At 35.7% G+C, this 20,107-nt stretch overlaps 2 protein-coding genes and 1 long non-coding RNA gene across 4 annotated transcripts in view; 1 reads left to right on the top strand and 2 right to left on the bottom strand.

Annotated features, from left to right (window-relative positions):
• The window catches only part of LOC127155006 (NLR family CARD domain-containing protein 3), a 12,770-nt gene extending 12,106 nt beyond the window's left edge, over positions 1 to 664 (bottom strand). Inside the window, exon 1 of the mRNA XM_051096918.1 lies at positions 596 to 664. The gene's annotated coding sequence lies outside the window, so the exon portion shown is untranslated. The remainder of the gene's footprint in view (positions 1 to 595) is intronic.
• On the top strand, positions 154 to 20,107 carry LOC127155074 (uncharacterized). Its single transcript, XR_007825532.1, has 5 exons — positions 154 to 303; positions 681 to 754; positions 8,828 to 8,958; positions 16,203 to 16,231; positions 16,691 to 20,107. It is a non-coding gene; the product is annotated as an uncharacterized LOC127155074 (long non-coding RNA).
• insl5b (insulin-like 5b) lies at positions 1,948 to 8,583 on the bottom strand. 2 transcript variants are annotated; one of them, XM_051097034.1, is made up of 3 exons: positions 8,244 to 8,583; positions 4,290 to 4,457; positions 1,948 to 2,942 (listed from the first exon to the last, which is right to left on the bottom strand). In XM_051097034.1, the coding sequence occupies exons 2-3, from the start codon at positions 4,453 to 4,455 to the stop codon at positions 2,806 to 2,808; spliced, it is 303 nt and encodes a 100-aa protein (XP_050952991.1). In that variant the 5' UTR covers positions 4,456 to 4,457; positions 8,244 to 8,583; the 3' UTR covers positions 1,948 to 2,805. The 2 variants fall into 2 exon arrangements, with proteins under 2 accessions (XP_050952991.1, XP_050952983.1); XM_051097026.1 differs by lacking the exon at positions 8,244 to 8,583 and having other exon boundaries at positions 1,952 to 2,942; positions 4,290 to 5,664.

The following is a 20,107-nucleotide window of genomic DNA, read 5'->3' as shown; positions in this document are numbered from 1 at the left end:
TTTTTTCTGAAGAACTTATCGATAGAAACTCCCTCTCGTTGATCGTGTCCCCCCAAAATTTGCAAAGCACGTTTAGTGGATTACATTCACTCAAATAAATAAACAAAAGACGGTTCGATTACGTCATTCGCAAAGCTTCATGGGAGTATGAGTTCGCTGTTTTAGGGGCAGTAGATGCGAGACCTGCTCGTTCCCAATTCACTGGGGATTTGTCATTATGATTTTTTTCTAATTAAGTTGAAATATATGAACTTTGGCGTCTACAGAAGCGTATATCATCACGTAACAACGTCGGAGATAATGGTAGGTCTGTCTTGAGAGGTATTCGTTAATTGTTTAAAAAAAGCAGTTTCTTTATGGAGAAAGTAAATACTGTAACTAACGCTACACGTAACAAGGCCAAAAGATATTGCACAAAACTTTAAAGTCAACTAGCCAACCTGCATTATTAATGTTATCCTTTTAATCCTGCACCTTCTTGAGTCTGCTGATATTGATCTTTGTACAAAGATTGACTTTGTGCAGCTAATGTACCATTAGACACTTTAGTTTCATAGTGTTAAACACGCCTTGTCTTTTCTTCTGAAGAACTTACCGAGAAGAACTTCAGCTCGTTGATTTCGTCTTACCGTATCAGCTTCTTTAAAGCTGCCGTGTTTCTTTTTTTTTATCTGTTTCAGTCGTGTTTGACAAGCGGAAGAGGCTGCTCAAACCTTAACGCCAGGAGGAGACACACTTCACATCGATACAAAAGGTTAAATCATTGACTGACAGTAATATTGTTTTATGAAGTACTGCGAATGGTGATATTATGAACCTCTTATTATGAACCTCACGTTTAAGTGGCAGGAATTTCTCTGAGAATGTATTGCTATTTCACACACACACACACACACACACACACACACACACACGTCTGGTTTATTATCCTTGTGGGGACTCTCCATAGGTGCAATGGTTTTTATACTCTCCACACTGTATTTTCTATCCCTTTACCCTAACCCTACCCCTAAACCTAACCCTTAGAGAAAACTTTCTGCATTTTCTGTATGATTTATAAGCTTTTGTACCCATGGGGACCTCAATTTAGGTCCCCACGGTGACACTAGTCCCCATGAGTCTGTGTGTATTCAGGTTTAGGTTCCCACAAGGATATAAAAACAAGTCCACATATCACACACACACTCACACACATGTTATGTTTCCATGTTTTATGGGGACATTCCATAGGCGTAATGGTTTTTATACTGTACAAACCTTATTTGTGACCCTGGACAAAACCAGTCATAAGTGTCAAATTTTCGAAATTGAGCTTTATACATCATCTGAAAGCTAAATAAATAAGCTTTCCATTGATGTGTGGTTTGTTAGGATAGGACAATATTTGGCCGAGATACGACTATTTCAGTATATGGAATCTGAGGGTGCAAAAAAATCAAAATATTTAGAAAATCGCCTTTACAGTTGTCCAAATTAAGTTCTTTGCAATGCATATTACTAATCAAAAATTAAGTTTTGATATATTTACAGTAGGAAATTTACAAAATATCTTAATGGAACATGATCTTTACTTAATTTCCTAATGATTTTTGGCATAAAAGAAAAATCTATAGTTTTGACCCATACAATGTATTTTTGGCTATTGCTACAAACATACACCAGCGACTTAAGACTGGTTTTGTGGTCCGGGGTCACATTTTCTATCGCCCTGCACCTAAACCTAGCCCTCACAGGAGACTGTGCACACTTTTACTTTCTGAAAAAAACTCATTCTGCATGATTTATAAGCCTGTTTCCTCATGGGGACCTCACAAATGTCACAAAGTACTATCCTTGTGGGGACATTGGGTCCCCAAAACGTGATAAATACCAGGTACACACACACACATACACACACGTTTGTTTTTGTGAATTGTGGGGACTTTCCATAGGCTTCTATAAATTTTATACTGACTAAACGATATTGTTTATCCCCTAACCCAACCCTAACCCTAAACCTAGCCCTCACAGAAAACATGTTTGCATTGTTACACTTTCAGATAAACATCATTTAGTATTTTTAATAATTTTTTAACATTATGGGGACCGCAATTTCAGGTTTTACTATCCTTGTGGGGACATTTGGTCCCCACAATGTAGCAAAAACAAGTACACACACACCACACACACACACACAACAAAACTAGGGCTCACATAAACCATGTTCATGTTTTTGTTCAAAATGCTTTTATTTTTAGTTTTACAGCTGATATTTTCTGATATTGTATATAGTCAATAAAATACAATATTGGGTAGTCTTTAAATAATATTTTTTATCCCTGCTTTTAACAACGTTTTTAAAAACATTAGTTCGGGGTTCAACTTAATAACCATTTAATTTAATAAACATTAAACCACCTACAAAGTATCATAATATTAACATGTTTTGGGGCAGATATTGTATATGCATATACTCAAACAATATGCATTGTATATTTCAGTACTATCTGATAGGATTTAGAAAAATAAAAGTAGGCTATGGGTTCATTAGGGTGTTTTTATTTTGGAGAGTGATCTATTCTCTTAATAGTACCTCTTAAATTAAACAAAACAAGAGGCACCGTTCCTTTGCATTGTGTATTGGTCCACATTAAATGTTGGCACAATACTTTTTTGCATTTGAAAAATTTCTTCAAAAACAGCAACAACAATATCAACATCTTTCAAATGCTCATTTTAAGACTATTTTAACTTTGAGAGTTTCAAGTCCTTCAAAAAATAATAGATTAAATGCATTTTGCACAAAGAAGTGGACTGGAGTGTTTCTCAGCACATGCGAACAAGATCACTTTTTCTACATCCCACTGTACAGCATGTGGACGGCAGTACTTCGTATGCCTCTCTTCTTACTCGATCCATTTCTGCAGAGGTCAGTGACTCCACATCAGTCGCGATTTCATAACCTGTGTAAAATCAAAGACGTGCACTGTAAATCATTTTTGTTTCCTCCACAAGTCATGCTGTACAAGGAGCAAGGACTTTAGAATGCAAACTCATATCTTTACAGCAGGTGGCACACAAGAGCTGAATTTGAAACAGCACAGTTCTACTACTACTACTATTTCTGCAAAACCTTTGTGTGGCAGAAATATTAAGAGTTGTATGCTGTTCCAAATTCAGGTTTAATTTATTTATTTTGATTGCGTCATTTCATAATTTCAGTGGTCTTGTGAGCTCCAATCTACAAAGCTGAAAACTACATGTAATTATGTGATCAGAGTATGCAACGTAACTGTAAAGCAGATTAAACTTAATTAGATTCCAAAAGATTTGTAATCAGTTCCTTACTGTGTTTTATTAATGTTTGGTAACAATTACTTTTTAATGTATTCCGATATTTTTACTCTTTATATTTAGATTTTATAATATAAATATATAATAATTATTTTATAATATTAATTATGTTCTAATAAAATATTTATCATTTTAAAATATTTTCTCACAAAACGTAATCTTTATCAAAGTTTAATTTCTTCATTGTTGCAGAGCAATATGTTAATCATTATATACTTTATATTATAAAATGTATTCAAACTATTATATTATATTATATTATATTATCCATCTATTCTCCAAATTCTCCAAATGCTTGTCCTGTTATATTATATACTTTAAGAATATTATATTATATTATACACTATTATAATATAATATAATGTAGTATAAGAATATTTATTTGATTTGATTTGATATTTTATTTTATTTCATAAGGCTGGCTACTAAAACTTTATAACATATGTGACCCTGGACCATAAAGCCAGTCAATAGGGTCAGTTTATATAAGCTTTCCATTGGTGTATGGTTTGTTAGGACAAAACAATATATGGCTGAAATACAGCTGTTTGAAAATCTGGAATCTGAGGGTGCAAAAAATCAAAATATTGAGAAAATCACCTTTAAAGTTGTCCAAACAAAGTTCTTAGCAATGCATATTACTAATCATTTTAAGTTTTGATATATTTACGGTAGAAAATTAACAAAATATCCTCATGGAACATGATCTTTACTTAATATCCTAATGATTTTTGGCATAAAAAAAAAAAATCGATCATTTTGACCCATACAATGTATTTTTGGCTATTGCTACAAATATACCCATGCTACTTATGACTGGTTTTGTGGTCCAGGGTCACATATGATACATTTGAGACAGTGACTACAATTTCAGTAAAAATCTAACCATAGGTGTTTTTAACCCTCATTTATGCTGGGATGATGACTGATCAAGCAAAGACAAAATATATACCGACCATTTATGGGGTCCTCGTTTCGGCCCCGCCTCCATCTGGAACCCCCACACGTGTAGACGACAGCCCGAAAAAACTCACGGCCACAGAGTCTCAGAGCTTTCTGGGCCTGGGCCGAATCTGCCCACGCGGCCCACACCAACAGCACCACCAGCAGCACCACCTTCATGGCTGGAAAAAGTGTAAAAGCAGTGTCTTCTGCTGAGCTTATGGAAGCCTTTTGATTTTCTGACCTCAGAACGCCTTCATTTATATACCACGCAAACCATGATTTATGTGTTATTGACACACGTCTTTTCCGTGACCTTTTAAATGAGGCAAAATGAGCCACAAAGCAGAGACATCCATTTGTCAAAATGGGCTTGTTGGTTGTAAATAAATAGAGGATGTACAAATGGTGTATCAAAATACAGCTAATTTAGCAAATGGGTGCGAGGTCTTTGTTTTATCTGCTGCAGCAAAGTGCTCTAATGATGTTTTAAAGATACATGTCCATAAATCTGAACGGTGCAAATTTGAACGTGTCACAGCAGCATTATGGAGTGACACCAGGATAATGACAGCGCTTACTTCCTCGGAAACCTTGTTAATTTTACCTAAAAGGCTTAGCACCGTAATTAGCCGATTTATATCTTGCTGGCAAACACTTTGTTGCCATGTGCTTTTGCACAACATCACTGTTTACGGGATAACCGTACCGTCCTGCAGTATTTGCCACAGGCGTTCACATTTAAGATTTAACTGCAGTCATTCCTAAAGGAAACTATTATGAGTCATCAGAAGATATGGTCTACGCCTAATCCTTTCATTTTGCGTCATTGGTTTTATATAGCGTGTCAATTAATTTTATGCGATTGTTCTAGAGCCACAGTAGCTTGAGTGACAGTGTGACTCGCTTTTGAACAAGCGGATGTGAGAGCTGAACTCGTTTTGAAGTCGGCCACTGGAAGTAGGACACTTTGGGCTCTTTGTAAAGCTATTTGAACCGAACAAGTGCCATTTTCTTCCTGTGACGTTTCTAAAGCTCGTATTTGTTGTTTTTGTTGACTTAGGCAGGGCATAGAAACAAAAGAGATCCTATAAAATCTTATCTACAATGTTTATAGACAAGAAGTTGTAAAATCTGTACCTCTATATGATCACTCCTAGTCAGCAGTTTTAGATCTTCAAATGCTAGTTTTACAGAGAACATTGTTTGTCTGTTTGAGAACGTTTGAGTTGAAAAACATCATCATAATGACATTACATCATTTATTGTTTTTCCTTAAGTTGTACAATCTGCATACTGCAAAAAATAAATACATTTGAAACTGCCACATTAACAAATCGAAAAGACATCCAAAAATGTGTCAAAATGGGTTCCAGCCAATAAATAAAATAATCTGTTAGTTTGTAATTTTTGGGTGATTCTGTAGTTCACACCACTAAATTAAAAACTTTTTATCTGACTTTTTTTTTTTTTTTTCAGAATTGCAAGTGTATATCTCCCAAATAATTCACGAAATTGTGAATTATCAGAATTGTGAGATATAAGCTTGCAATTGTGAGAAATAAAGTCAGAATTGAAAGATTCACACAAGTTATATTCTAAGAAAAAAATCTCGATTGTGAGTTTGTATTACATAATTCTGGAATAAAAGTCCAAATTATGAATTTGTATTACACTATTTTGAGGAAAAAGTCAGAATTGTGACTTTATATTACACAATTGTGCAAAAAATGTCAGAATTGTGAGGTTGTATTACACAGTTCTGGGAAAAAAGTCAAAATTGTGTAGCATCTGGACCAATCAGACATACAGTTATTTGTTACATTTAACAAATGATCTTTAAAACCAACAAGCCAGCTATATGCTGGACTTCTGGAGACAACCCCCCAAAGCAACTAACACCCCAAAAGGGCTCAGTTGCCAGGGCGACCATCTGATATCATGGGTTTTATTGCTTCAAGGAATGCAAACAGAACATATCTGCCTATAGGAAAGACACAGTGCCTATAGAAATGGACTCTTTCCTATTCATTCACAGACAAACCTATCCTTGACCTTCCTATCACACATAGCCCCAGGTCATTGTGTGTAGTTTTACTATTACTGCCTTGTAATTTTTGTGTTTTCATTGTATTCTGTTGTTTGCATTTGTTATGATAGATCTCTAGTGTAGTATAACTTACCTATGCCATGCTCTTTGAATTTGTATTTTGATCATCAACATGATGGTGTATATTATATGTTGATACTTTTGCAACATATTAGTGTTTTAAAAATCCTTAGTAGTTTACATCAACACCCAGTGGAATTACATATGCAAAATACCATGCTCACAGACAAAGAGTTGTAAACTTTCCCTCCAAAAGTGAAAGTCACTATTGGCTCTCGGACCTCCTGGAGGTGTAGCCCCCCAGAGACCTTAAAGGCTCTCTCTCTTCTTCCCCTACTCTCTCCTGCAAAATCTTCCAATTGCTGCCCGTGTGGAGGAACCCACGGGGAGCCTGAGCCGGCACGGGGTGTGCCTGGTGGGCCCGATAGGCCCCAACATATAGAGCTGTGGCTCTCGACCACAAAGAGCCAGACATTTTCACTCAACCCTTGAATTCACCTTCTTGGAAATGTCCTCGAACACTTTTTTCTCTTCAGCGTTTTTTTTAGTTTTCTTCACTCATCTCACATGAGTTCTTTTAGAACCTAAGAGGAGGAGGAGGATGAGCTAGAACTCGTCGGGACTTCTCTAAGTTGCGCCAGGCCTTGCGGCCTTGTCTTTCCATTCCCTAAAGATCACAGGACTTCAGCTGGGTCCCTCTCAGCTCTTGGTTCTTCTTCACTTTTCACATGGGTAGAAACTCCCAGTCACCATCGAGTCAGAACATCTTTGGAGTTCATCACTCTTCGGACCCGGAAGAACGTAATCGCCACTCCTCCAAACCATCAAGACTTTCACCCGAGACTGCATTCGGACACTTGTTCAATGACCAAGGCAATGCAAGTATCGTACATTTAACTAAACAGAACAGAGGTTTAGTATAAGCTGTAGACAGCACTGATGGTTTCACTCAGGTGGTTAACTGACTCTTTCATAGCTTCATTTCCTTGTCTCTCTCTAATGGCTTTTCACTGACCATTCCCCCATGCATGAGTGATTTTGTGTTTGTTTGTTTAGATTAGTTATGTGTTAGTCCTTCGTTAATAAAACTCTTGTGCACAAATTACATGATTTTTGATTCTGACTTGTAAATTAACGTCCCTTTACGATTCCGATTCGAGGTACACACTCTAATGCAGTGGTACTTTCAGAAAGTTATTTACTGTGGCCAAGAACATAAAATTTCTTAAGAGTTGATATAAAAATTATACTGAATGTTCGCTGGATGAACAGATTAGTTGATGGAAAATTAATTCTGCTACAGTTACTACTGGCACCTGATATAAATAATTATAATTAATCATAATTAATTGTAATTATTTATATACATTTCCCTTTTGAGCTAAATCGCTACAATTGCGAGTTTGTATTACACAATTTTGAGGAAAAAAAGTTAGAATTACGAGTTTGTATTACACAATTCTGGAAAAAAAGTCAGAATTGCGAGTTTGTGTTACACAATTTTGAGGAAAAAAGTCAAAATTGCGAGATTGTATTACACAATTCTGGGGAACAAGTCAGAATTGTGAGTTTGTATTACTATTTTTCTTGCAATTCTGACTTTTTTCGCAGTTCCGAGTTTGTATTAAGCAGTTCTGAGAAAAAAAAATCTGAATTGTGAGTTTGCATGACACAATTATAAGGAAATTTTTTTTGTTTGTATTACATAATTCTGGGGAAAAAAAGTCAAAACTGCGAGTTTGTGTTACACAATTATGAGGAAAAAGGTCAAAATTGCGAGTTTGCATTACACAATTATGAGGGCAAAAAAAGATGTAAACTCGCAATTGTGAGAAAAAAGTCACTTACAATTACTTACATTTCTTTAAATCAGTGGTGGAACCGAGCTTCTTTAGCTACAAGCCACTGTTTAGTTGCCAACATTCTTCAACATCCTTCAGCTGTTCTTTTGTCCTCTCATACAGGTTTGAAACAACTTTAGGGTGGGTAAATGTTTACAGAATTTCCATTTTTGGGTGAACTATCCCTTTAATTTAAGTCAAATTAAGTTCTTATTTTAGTTATACACATCAAATAAATTGACTTCCCTTCTTGAGCCTTTAATGCATAATGTGTTTTATCCTTGGCAATGTAGTGACACTTCAAACAGAAGACAAACTGTAGTTTAAACGAAGTTTTATGTAGGAATGAGGGTGGAAACATCGAGCAGCTCACGCAATCCAATAGTTGAAATTCCATCTCAACAGGTTCAGCAGAAGACGTTGTGTGGCCTAGTTCAATTCAAACATTTTAGCATGTTGTTCTGTAAAACATAAATGAGGTTATCATTATTAGAATTATACCTGATTAGGAGCAGCCTGTTTGTTGAATTATGTGCTTAAGGGGTAAAAACAAAAAAAAAATTGGTTTGAATAATCTAAGCTGTGTTTGTTTGTCCACCAGGGGGCGCATTGAAAACAGTTTCCTGCTCGAGGTCTTGTTTTGGAACAGCACTGTCACTCTGTTCTGCATTCCTAGAAAGCCATACACTCCTCACTCAGCTGACAGTCTTGGCAGATACCTTGGCACATAAGGTGGGGTTTACTTTAACGTTCACCTTCTGAAAATACCCTGCATTCAAACCTGTTCTGACTTGCCTCACCCGTTTCAACATACTAGATTGTAATGCCTGAGGTGAGGGATCCAGTTTTGCATGTTCTTCTTTTCCAGTAACTATGTTATCTTAATTACTTCGTACAAAACATTACACACAAAGAGATGCCTTTACAAGACTGAGATTACAGCCGAATCAGAGCATTGATGTTAATCACCAAATCAGCCCTGCTTTTCTGTTTTGCTGATGTATAATAAGTCAACATTGGACATTTACTTCATAGTATTACTTAAATGAAATATTAAGTACACTGTGAACTTTGAACAGCTTCAAAAAGATGATCTATTTGAGATTGTGCTGATGTTGTTCTGGAAGAGGAAGTTGTGATATATGGTGTAACAGATCTATGACCAAACGCTGGCCAATGATAAGCTGTTTACTCTAAGTATGGAAGTGTCAGAGCTAAAGATAGCTGAAGCGAGCACTTGCTGAAGCAACAAGTGCTGAGTGTATCACTTCTGAGCCTTACATTAAAGGGCTGTAAATGTCTTACGTTGATAGTACTTTTATGAATGATAGCCTTCCATTAGCACATAATGATAACATCAGTACATATTATGTTTAAGATCATAATGGAGATTCACATGGTTAGAAATGTCATGCATCTGTGATTCATTTATGTTTATGTATGTTCATATATGCAAGTCTTTATATAATATTTGCTAGTGACTTAATGAAATTATCAGGCAACACTTTAAAATAAGGTTATGCTGGTTAACCTTAGGTAATGCATTACCTAAAGTTAGCTAACAATGAGAAATTCAAATATTTAAAAAAAATATATTAATGTCACTTAATAAAAATACAGCTGTTCATTGTTTATTCGTGCCATTAATTAATGCTAACTCTTAATTTGATTAATGTAGTAAATGTTGTAATTAATGTTAAAGAAATAGTTTACCCAAAAATGAATATTTGTTAAAAATTTACCCTCAGGCCATTCAAGATGTAGATGTATTTGTTTTTTTTATGGGAACAGATTGGAGAAATTTAGCATCACTTGTTCACCAAAGGATCCTCTGCAGTGAATGGGTGCCGTCAGAATGAGAGTCCAAACAGCTGATAAAAACATCACAATAATCCACAAGTAATCCACACCCATCCGGTCCATCCATGTGAAAAGCTACGTTTCTAAGAAACAAATCCATTATTTAAGACATTTTAACTTGAAAACCCAGTCCATAATGATCCATAATGTTGCTTTCTATAGTGAAAAAGTCATCTCATCTGAATCAGGAGAGAAAGATGCACAGATCAAACACAGTCCAAAACAGTCCTATAAATATATGTCATTGGATTTTGATATGAGTTGACAACAGTAAATGGACTTTGTCATTAGAGAAAGCGTTATTATAAATTATGGACTCTGGCCAGAAGCAAGAGTATAAAGTTTAAAGACATTAATTGATGGACTGGAGTGGTGTGAATTATCATGATGTTTTTATCAGCTGTTTGCACTCTCATTCTGATGGCACCCATTCACTGCAGAGGATCCATTAGCGAGCAAGTGATGTAATGCTTTATTTGTCCAGTTCTGTTCTTATGAAGAAACAAACTCATCTACATCTTGGATGACCTGAGAGTGAGTGAATTTTAAGCAGATTTTCATTTTTGGGTGAACTATTCCTTAAACTGAAATTAACTAACAATGGGAAATTCAAATATTTAATTTTTTTTTATTAATGTCACTTAATAAAAATACAGTTGTTCATTGTTCATTCGTGCCATTAAATAATGCTGACTTTTCATTTGATTAATGTAGTAAATGTTGAAATTAATGTTAAAGAAGTAGTTCATCTAAAAATTAAAAATTGTTAAAAAAAATTACCCTCGGGCCATTCAAGATGTAGATGCATTTGTTTTTTTTATGGGAACAAATTTAGAGAAATTTAGCATTGCATCACTTGCTCACCAGTGCATCCTCTGCAGTGAATGGGTGCCGTCAGAATGAGAGTCCAAACAGCTTAAAAAAAAATATCACAAGTAATCCACACAACTCCGGTCCATCTATGTAAAAAGCTACATGTTTCTAAGAACAATTTTACCTTAAAACTTTGTCCTCTATCCATAAAACTACCTTCTCTAGTGAAGAAGTTGTCTCGTCTGAATCAGGAGAGAAATATGCACAGATCAAACACAGTCTAAAACTGTTCTATAAATGTATGTCAGTGGATTTTGATATGAGAGGGCAGTAGTGGATGGACTTTGTAACTGGAGAATGCGTTATATGAATTATGAACTCTGGCCAAAGGCAACAGTATAAAGATTAAAGACATTAATTGATGGACTGGAGTGGTGTGGATTACTTGTAGATTACTTGTGATATTTTTATCAGCTGTTTGGACTCTCATTCTGACGGCACCCATTCACTGCAGAGGATCCATTGGTGAGCAAGTGATGTAATGCTTTATTTGTCCAACTCTGTTCTGATAAAGAAACAAACTTATCATACATTTTGGATGACCTGAGAGTGAGTGAATTTTAAGCAGAAATTTCATGGATGAAATATTCCTTCCTTTAGAAGTTTTTTTCATTGTTAGTTCATGTAGTTAACTAATGCTAACACATTTAAAGTCTTACCAATTATCAACTAAATTAAATGGCAGTAGTCGTGTTTCGTGTGTTTGGAATGCATGTATGCAGGGAGACACATGTCCACATGTGCTTGAGGAGTAAGTTCACTGTTTTCACGTGTTTAGCCTGGGAGCTTATATCATATCATCTTTGTATCAGCCATGCAGAGGTCAGGGTCTGTGAGACGGTTTAAGCGCAAACAAACTGATATGTGACCATTATCTCTATCATTAATGTGTGTAAACAGACAATCACATGGTAAAAAAACCTATTATATTTTATGTAATTACAGTATATGGAACACATTGTGTCACGGATGTGAAGATGTAAAATGTGACTTCACATAAAAACACACACAATATTCACACCAGATGTTGTCCCAACAGAACAAAGCTGTCTGAACAAACAGTTTCATATTGAACAATGCTGCTGATTTGTTTACGAGCTCCCAGCATGCATTGCAGCATGAATCAATTATGTCATTACTGTTATAGGATTATTGTTTTGATGATTTCTGGCTTTATTAATGTTGTTGTTGTTGGCAGTGTTTTGAAATGACTTATGCAATGTTTCTTGAGCAGCGCATCAGCATATTAGAATGATTTCTGAGGGACCACATGACACTGATGACTGGAGTAATGATGCTGAAAATTCAGCTTTGAATCACTGGAATAAATTACATTTTTTAATATATATTCAGACTAAAATTGTAATGACGTTTAAAAAATGTACTGTATTTTTAATCAAATATGCAGCCTTGATAAGCATAAGAGACGTCTTTCTTAAAATCCCAATGTTTTAAAAGGTAACTATTTTTTTAACTAATAAAAAAGATTCAGAGAATCTTCATGTGAAAATATTGAAAAAATACACCATTCTTAGGTATCTCTGCTGTTTGTCTTATAACTGTATTTTAAAACCCACAGCCTCACACAATGCGATCTGACCTCATTTTAACAAGGGTAACTAACCGATTTGGCTGACTGTTACAAGTTGTTGCAAATCTTTGCTAAGCTGCATGGGATCTGCATCATTAAACTGTTTAGGCCTTCGGTGGAGAAACGTCACACCGGTGTAAGGTGAGGTAACTGGATAAGGCAGTGCTGGACAGAGGAGAAAGTTAAGTAATCAGATCAGGTGTTGAAACAAGAGAATCATAGAAGCTGGCGGGTGAGGGATAAAGCTAGAAATCAATTCGCCATATGATTCATATCTTTAGCAAAAACGGGGCAGGATGAATTATATGCCAAAGTTTAATGCTTAGGGATTTGGGGAAAATCCCTGTAAGAATGAGCAATAGTGGTGCTTTAGAAAAGACTATAATAATAATAATGAGGAAACACAGTACTTTTTGTCTAAAAATTATGTGTGTTAATATCATGACACATGTCTTGGAAAACTCATAAAAGGATCAGTTCCTCAAAATCAAAAAGCTGTCTCATGTCAGTCTTATCTTTTGATCATCTTTGAAAACAAAGTGAAGACATTTCTAATTAAACTCAATTGAAAGTCACATTCACCAAAACTGACGCTTCAAAAAGTTCATAAAGACATAGTAAAAGTAATCCATATGAAATAAACAGTTTTAGTCTTCCAAGTCTTCTGAAGAGACACAATCACACAAGAACAAATCTCATTAGTCCTCACATGTGAGTCACGTACGGTTAGGCTTGTTTATATGGGGCATTCTACAGAAATTGGTGCAAACTGCTGTCCACAACCAAAAAACACATTTAAAAAGCATTTAAATATTCAAATCTTACACATCCGTTTAATACCTATTGAAACCCACAGTAATATTTAAAATATCAGTAAGCTTAATGTATATAAAATCATCATTTAGTGGTACTTGTAACTGGGAGGTGGCTGTCCCCTAACATGATTAAATAATTTTTGCATTTTATTCCATTGTTGTTTTTTAAAAATATCTTTTTGATTTCTTAAAAAATGTTCATGTCACTACTGAAACAGTGTATGTTTTAGTCCATTGGCTTGTTTATGAACAGGAAATATTTATGTGTTTATGTGGTGAGTAGATATGCCCCCATCATTTTGAGGTAAATGTGTTCAAAAGTATGAAAATCGGTGTAACTTTAAAGAATGTCACTACCAGTGTTGTCAAGTCCGCAGTTTTCCTGTGGACTTGGACTACTTTAACACAGGTTGTTTTTGATGTCCCCGGGTTGAGTCGACCCCAATAACGTCATATTTACCCACTGAAATGTGAATTTACCAGGGGAACCCCGACAAAAAAAAAACGTGTATTTAATCCCCTAGAATGCGATTTTTAATGGGGGAACTCCCCTCGAAATGCGATTGGGTTAGTTTTGGGCTTGTTTTGAGTAGCAATTGGGCGGGTTTCGTTGTGAAAACCTGGCAACCCTGGTCACTACCGAACACCATTTTTTGGGAGTTATTCCATAACCTTTAGTTTTTATATGTGTACAACTGTTCAGAACTGTGCTAGTTCACAATGTCCTGATTAGCATCTTTGAGCTAGCTTCAAAAGTATCTAAAATTGTCACGACCGAAACATTTCGGTAGGACATCACTGTAAAATTGTCAGTACCATAACAGCCACGACCGAAACGTCATCATTACCATCGCTACCGAAAATGAGCTGTCATTACCGAAACATGGGATGTTTTGTCAAAAATAAAGTATATTGAATTATCAACTAACATCTTATGATAGTATATTCAGACTAATGAATCCTTAAATTTTAAATCAGTATGATTAACTTTTTGCCTTTTACAAAGAAAAATTAGATTCAAAATACATCAAATCTCATAAATCACACTTAAAAAAATATTGTTTAAAATGTAATTATTGATTTAACTCTGAAAACTTTTTAATAAAATAGAAAAAAATATATATTTAAAAGGAAGAGGTTAGCAAAATCGTAATCGTTTAATATACCCCTTATTATTAAATTATATATTACTTTGTTTCGGTAGTGACACATTTGGAGAGAGGACAAATATTCCAAAACGTTCTGAAAATGCAATATGAGAATTAATTGCACAATTACTAAAAAAAATGTGTACCTTGGATATTATACAATTTGCATACATACAAGATTTATGGAAAAACAAAACTCTGATTTTTAACCAATTCTGTAGAATGGCCCTTAAAGAACATGTGAAAAACTTTTTTTAAAGAACCCTTTTTCAAAAATAAAGAACCTTTTTGTGGAATTTAAATTTTCCATTAATGTTCTCCATGAGCGAAGAAGAACGAAAATGTTATATATATTTATATATATATAGACCTCTGTCCCTTCATTGATCAGTGTTCAAGTATCAAAGCAATAGCATTGCAATTTATCGCAGATTCATTCAAAGGTAAACCTTACTTTGATGCAGTGCTTGACCTCTCATAGATTCTGTACTGTTGGACTGAGGCTAAGGTCAGCATGCTCAATGGAAGATCAATGGACTTCTGGATCTGTTTGGTCAAGTAGTTTTCCACAGCAAAGCGAGACTTATGTTTCCCGTTCGAGGTCATGTGTGCTGAATCGATCCTGACCTGAGAAAGCCGACACATGTGTTTCAAAAGTACACGCAGGTGCAAAGTACAGTGCAGGTGTGTGCACTGGATTGAGGACTTACTTCTTAGCTTCAAGACCCAGTGAAAGCATGTGTCCTGCATGTTGACATACTGAAAGGCTCATCGTAAGTAGGCTTTAGGTATGGATTTGCTACATGTTTGTTGGTTCCAGATGGTATTGAGGTAAACAAGTTCTCATTTTGCAAAGTATCTGATTGGACAAAAAAATGTTTAGTTCTTTATTTCTGGTCCAAGAGAAAAACTGCCATTCTGAAATGAATGTACCTAATTAGTTGTCAATATTTAGCTCAGAACCTCAAAGCACAATTATAAAATGAGTTTTATAACTGTCTTAACTTTGATTTCATGGCACCTTTAATGGATGTTTTGTGTGCAGGAATGATCCAATGCTTAAAAAAAATGACACACACACTACTTAACAGAACAGTGAAAAGTTCAAATGAGGCCAATATGTTATTACTAATGATAAATAGGGCACCAAAACAACCTACTGAAGCAAGCTTGATCTTTTTTTTAATATAAAATCCCAGTTGGAGATGCATTTGGAGCTACCTGTGATATCACTGGATGAAGGTTTCCATGCATATATTAAAATCCTGTCATCAAAGTTTGATCTACACTTGATTCTTAATACGGTGTTGTTACCTGAATGATCCACAGCTGTTTTTTTTGTTTAGTGATAGTTGTTCATGAGTCCCTTGTTTGTCCTGAACAGTTAAACTGCCTGCTGTTCTTCAGAAAAATCCTTCAGGTCCCTCAATTTCTTTGGTTTTCCAGCATTTTTGTGTATTTTAACGCTTTCCAACAATGACTGTATGATTTTGAGATCCATCTTTTCACACTGAGGGACTCATATTCAACTATTACAGAAGGTTCAAACTCACTGATGCTCCAGAGGGAAAAAACATGCATTAAGAGCTGGGGGGTGTAAACTTTTGAACAAAATAAAGATGTGTACTTTATTATTATTATTATTATTTTGCCTAAATATCTTTTTTTTCTTTATTTACTGCCCTTCAGAAACTACAGAATATACACAGCTCATTCAGGTAAGAACACAGTATTAAGAATCACACGTATGTAAACTTTTGAACAGGGTCATTTTTATGAATTTAACTATTATTTTTCTCTCGTGGACTAACATCTTTTATGTGAAATATCTTATTCAGGTCAGTACTAAATATAACATGCATTTTAAATGATCCCTCTTATTTTGGTAAAATAATTAACATTTTGCAGATTCCGCAAGGTGTATGTAAACTTTTGACTTCAACTGTCTAACACTAGCATATATGCTAAGCTAAAAGACATCGACTGTAAGCCACACAGCTAAAATTTTGAAAGGTATTGACACAACTGTAAAAATGTCATAAGGCAAAGAAAAACTTTGACACGTACTTCAAAAAGTTTTTATCTCAAACTACAGAGAGACAAGGGTCTGTGTGTGTTTGTAAATGAATGAGGTGTTCATTCTGAAGTATGCAATAAACTTTTTTACACCTCTGTAGGTGCAGCCTTGCAGATCACTACAAAACCTGAAGGACCGAGATAACCACACTAGATGACAGTCGCTGAGTCATCTAAGGCCTGTATATGAATGCTTTTCTTGGAACAGCCTCTCAACTTTCTGAACTATGTCTTTGATGTGTGATTGTGATGAGTGAAAATGATACAGCATTGTTGCCATTGACAAGTATATCGATATGTGTGACAGATATATATGTTTGTGAAATGTATTCAGTCCATGTTGATAAAGTATCTTAATTTAGCATTCAAACTTACGAAGAGTTACGAAGCAGACTATTTAATAATTAAAAAAAAAAAGTGTGATAAATAGACTTGACTCCAGCTCTAAGGTGGGCCAAAGATTTTTCAGGGTGAGTCGGACAACACTATATTACCCAGGGTGGGGTGAGCTAGGCTTGCCAATAAATCTGTAATAAATGTAATACACACTCATGTTTCTGAAGAAAAGGCTGACCTTCACTTTCAACATAAACCAATATAAAAATCCTTATAAATATGAGACAAATTTCTCCAGAAGAAGCCATCGTCCATCTGAGAGCGAAAGATCCGTGACGGCGTTTATTTCCGATAGGGCACTTTCCTCTTCTGCAGAAAGAGGAAGCGTGTATTTGGATGTGTGAGAGGTGGGGGCAGTTTCACAATGAGGTTTAAGAGATATGACATGTTGCCAACCTTTCACAATGAAAGAACTTCAAAAATGATTTCCCATACAGAAGCAATACAGAACTTCACTTTACTGTCAGGAAGATGCGCAATATAAAAACTCTACACTGTAATGATTGTCTCAGCACTGCAGACATTTCTAGGCCAGTCGTTCAGCGCTTTGCTATGGTCATCATTTCTAGCATGCTACGTTTTTTTTCTCCTCATGCACATTCAATAGCAGATTGAATGCCTACAATATATATATATATATATTGTTGTATACAGTCATGGCCAAAAATCTTGGCAAATTCTGTCAGAAACTCGCATGTTTATTTTTATTTTATTGGTTTGCATTGGAACAACACAAAAAAAAACAGAGAAGCAAAGTCAAATCTGATACAATTCCATAAAGAACCCAAAAAATGCACTGGACAAAATTATTGGCACCTTTAACTTAATATTTGGTAGCAGCCCTTTGTAAAAAATAACTGAAATCAATCACTTCCTGTAACCATGAATGAGTTCTTTACACCTCTCTACTGGAATTTTGGACTACTCTTCTTTTGCAAACCACTCCAGGTCATTCAGATTTGAAGGATGTCTTCTCCCAACTGTTGTTTTGAGATCTCTCCACAGGTGTTCTATGGGATTCAGATCTGGACTTATTGCTGGCCATTTCAGAACTCTCCAGTGCTTTGTTTGTAACCATTTCTGAGTGCTTTTTGAAGTGTGTTTCAGGTCATTGTCCTGCTGGAAGACCCATGACCTCTGGTGGAGACGCAGCTTTCTGACACTGGCCACTGTGTTGCACCCCAAAATTCTTTGGTAATCATCAAATTTCATGATACTGTTCACACAGTCAAGGATCCAGTGCCAGAAGCAGCAAAGCAACCCCAAAACATTTTTGAACCTCCACCATGTTTGACTGTAGGGACTGTGTTCTTTTCTTTGAAGGCCTCATTTCTTTTTCTGTAAACAGTGCCATGATGTCCTGTACCAAAAAGCTCGACTTATGTCTCATCTGTCCACAGTTCGTTCTCCCAGAAGGATTGTGGTCTTGTCACAAGTTTTGGCAGACTCCAGTCTTGCTTTTTTTTATGCCTTTGTGTCAGCAGTGGTGTCCTCCTGGGTCTCCTACCATAGTGTCCCTTTTCATTCAGATGGCGATGGATAGGGTGAGCTGACACTGTTGTACCCTGTGTCTGCAGATCAGCTTGAATTTGTTTGGAAGTTAATCGGGGTTCTTTATCCACCATTCGAACAGTCCTTCCTTGTAATTTTTCATTAATTTTGCTCTTCTGTCCACATCCAGGGAGGTAAACTACAGCGCCATGGGCTGTAAACCTCTTGATGATATTGCGCACAGTGGACACAGGAACATTAAGATCTCTGGAGATGGACTGTAGCCTTGAGATTGTCCATGTATTTCCACATTTTTTTCTCTTAAATCCACAGACAACTCTTTACATTTTTTCTTTTCTCCATGCTCAGTGTGACACACAACACAAAGGTTGAGTCAACTTTTCTCCATTTTAAATGGTTACAAGTGTGATTAATATATTGCCCACACCTGTTACTTGCCACAGGTGTGTCTAAATACAAATTACAGGAGCATCACATGCTTCTTACAATTTTGACAAAGTGCCAATAATTTTGTCCAGTCCATTTTTGAGTTCTGTGTGAAATTTTGTCAAGTTTGACTTGTTTTTTTTTGTGTGTGTGTGTGTGTGTGTATGTGTGTGTTGTTGCAGTGCAAACAAAAACAATAAGCATGTGACTACCAAAACATTTGCAATTGGAACAATTTTCGGAGAGAAGTGTTGCTTTTTTTGACAGAATTGCAAGGGTACTGATATTTTTGGCCATGACTATATGTATATTCGACACATACATCTTCCGTGTTAGTCTCCACTGTGTGTCAGCAGCACCACATGCATGCGTTGTGAGACGGTGGAGAGGAAATTGTTAAATGTTGCTATTTATGTTTTTGTTGTGCTCAAAAAGTATTCTCGTAGCTTCATAACACTACAGTTGAACTACTGATGTCCTTACTACCTTTCTGGGCCTTGAACATGTCAGTTGCGTTGCTGTCTATGCAGGGTCATAAAGCTCTCGGATTTTATCAAAAACATCTTAATTTGAGTTCTGAAGATGAACGAAAGTCTTACAGGTTTAGAATGACATGAGGGTGAGTAATTAATGACAGAAATTTCATTTTTTGAGTGAACTTTCCCTTTAAGGGAATTCACGATTGCCTATTTGTTTTGTGAATTTTATGCTTTGTTCTTATAGTACCTCAATTACAATGTGTTAGATGAGAGTTTTCTCTGCACATCCGAATGTGCATGTTTCCAGTACCTCTTTGGGAACGATATATAAATAGTGTTGAGAGCTGTGTGCACTGCGTTATGGTCCTGAATAGCTGCTTTGTTGAGTGTTAAGTTACAGTACACTGCTGAAGCAGTCATGAGCCTGAGAGTGTGTGTGTGTGTGTGTGTAAGAGACCTTATTTGCCTCAGATGCCATCTTAATTCTATGCTGTAATCAATCTGTCACCTCCCAGATCTTGTGATGTTACTTTAGAGAGCATGTAATTAGAAGAAGGTGATGTTAAAGGGAAAACTCACTCGAAAATAAAAATTCTGACATTGAGAAATACTCAAAGTATCAAAACACATTATTTGCCATATTACACAATGATTGTCTGTATAGTTGCATACTGGTACATTCCCTGACTTATTAAATGTATGTGA

Source organism: Labeo rohita, chromosome 2 (assembly GCF_022985175.1).
Source record: "Labeo rohita strain BAU-BD-2019 chromosome 2, IGBB_LRoh.1.0, whole genome shotgun sequence".
Lineage (NCBI taxonomy): Eukaryota > Metazoa > Chordata > Actinopteri > Cypriniformes > Cyprinidae > Labeo > Labeo rohita.
The sequence above is the reverse complement of the archived record's forward strand: the minus strand, read 5'-3'. Positions and strand labels throughout refer to the sequence as shown.

Coding starts and splice junctions, on each gene's coding strand:
- insl5b (XM_051097034.1), bottom strand. CDS start 4,455: ATGAAGGTGGTGCTGCTGGTGGTGCTGTTGGTGTGGGCCGCGTGGGCA. Junction 2,943..4,289: donor AAACGAGGACCCCATAAATG/GTCGGTATATAT, acceptor GATTTTACACAG/GTTATGAAATCGCGACTGAT.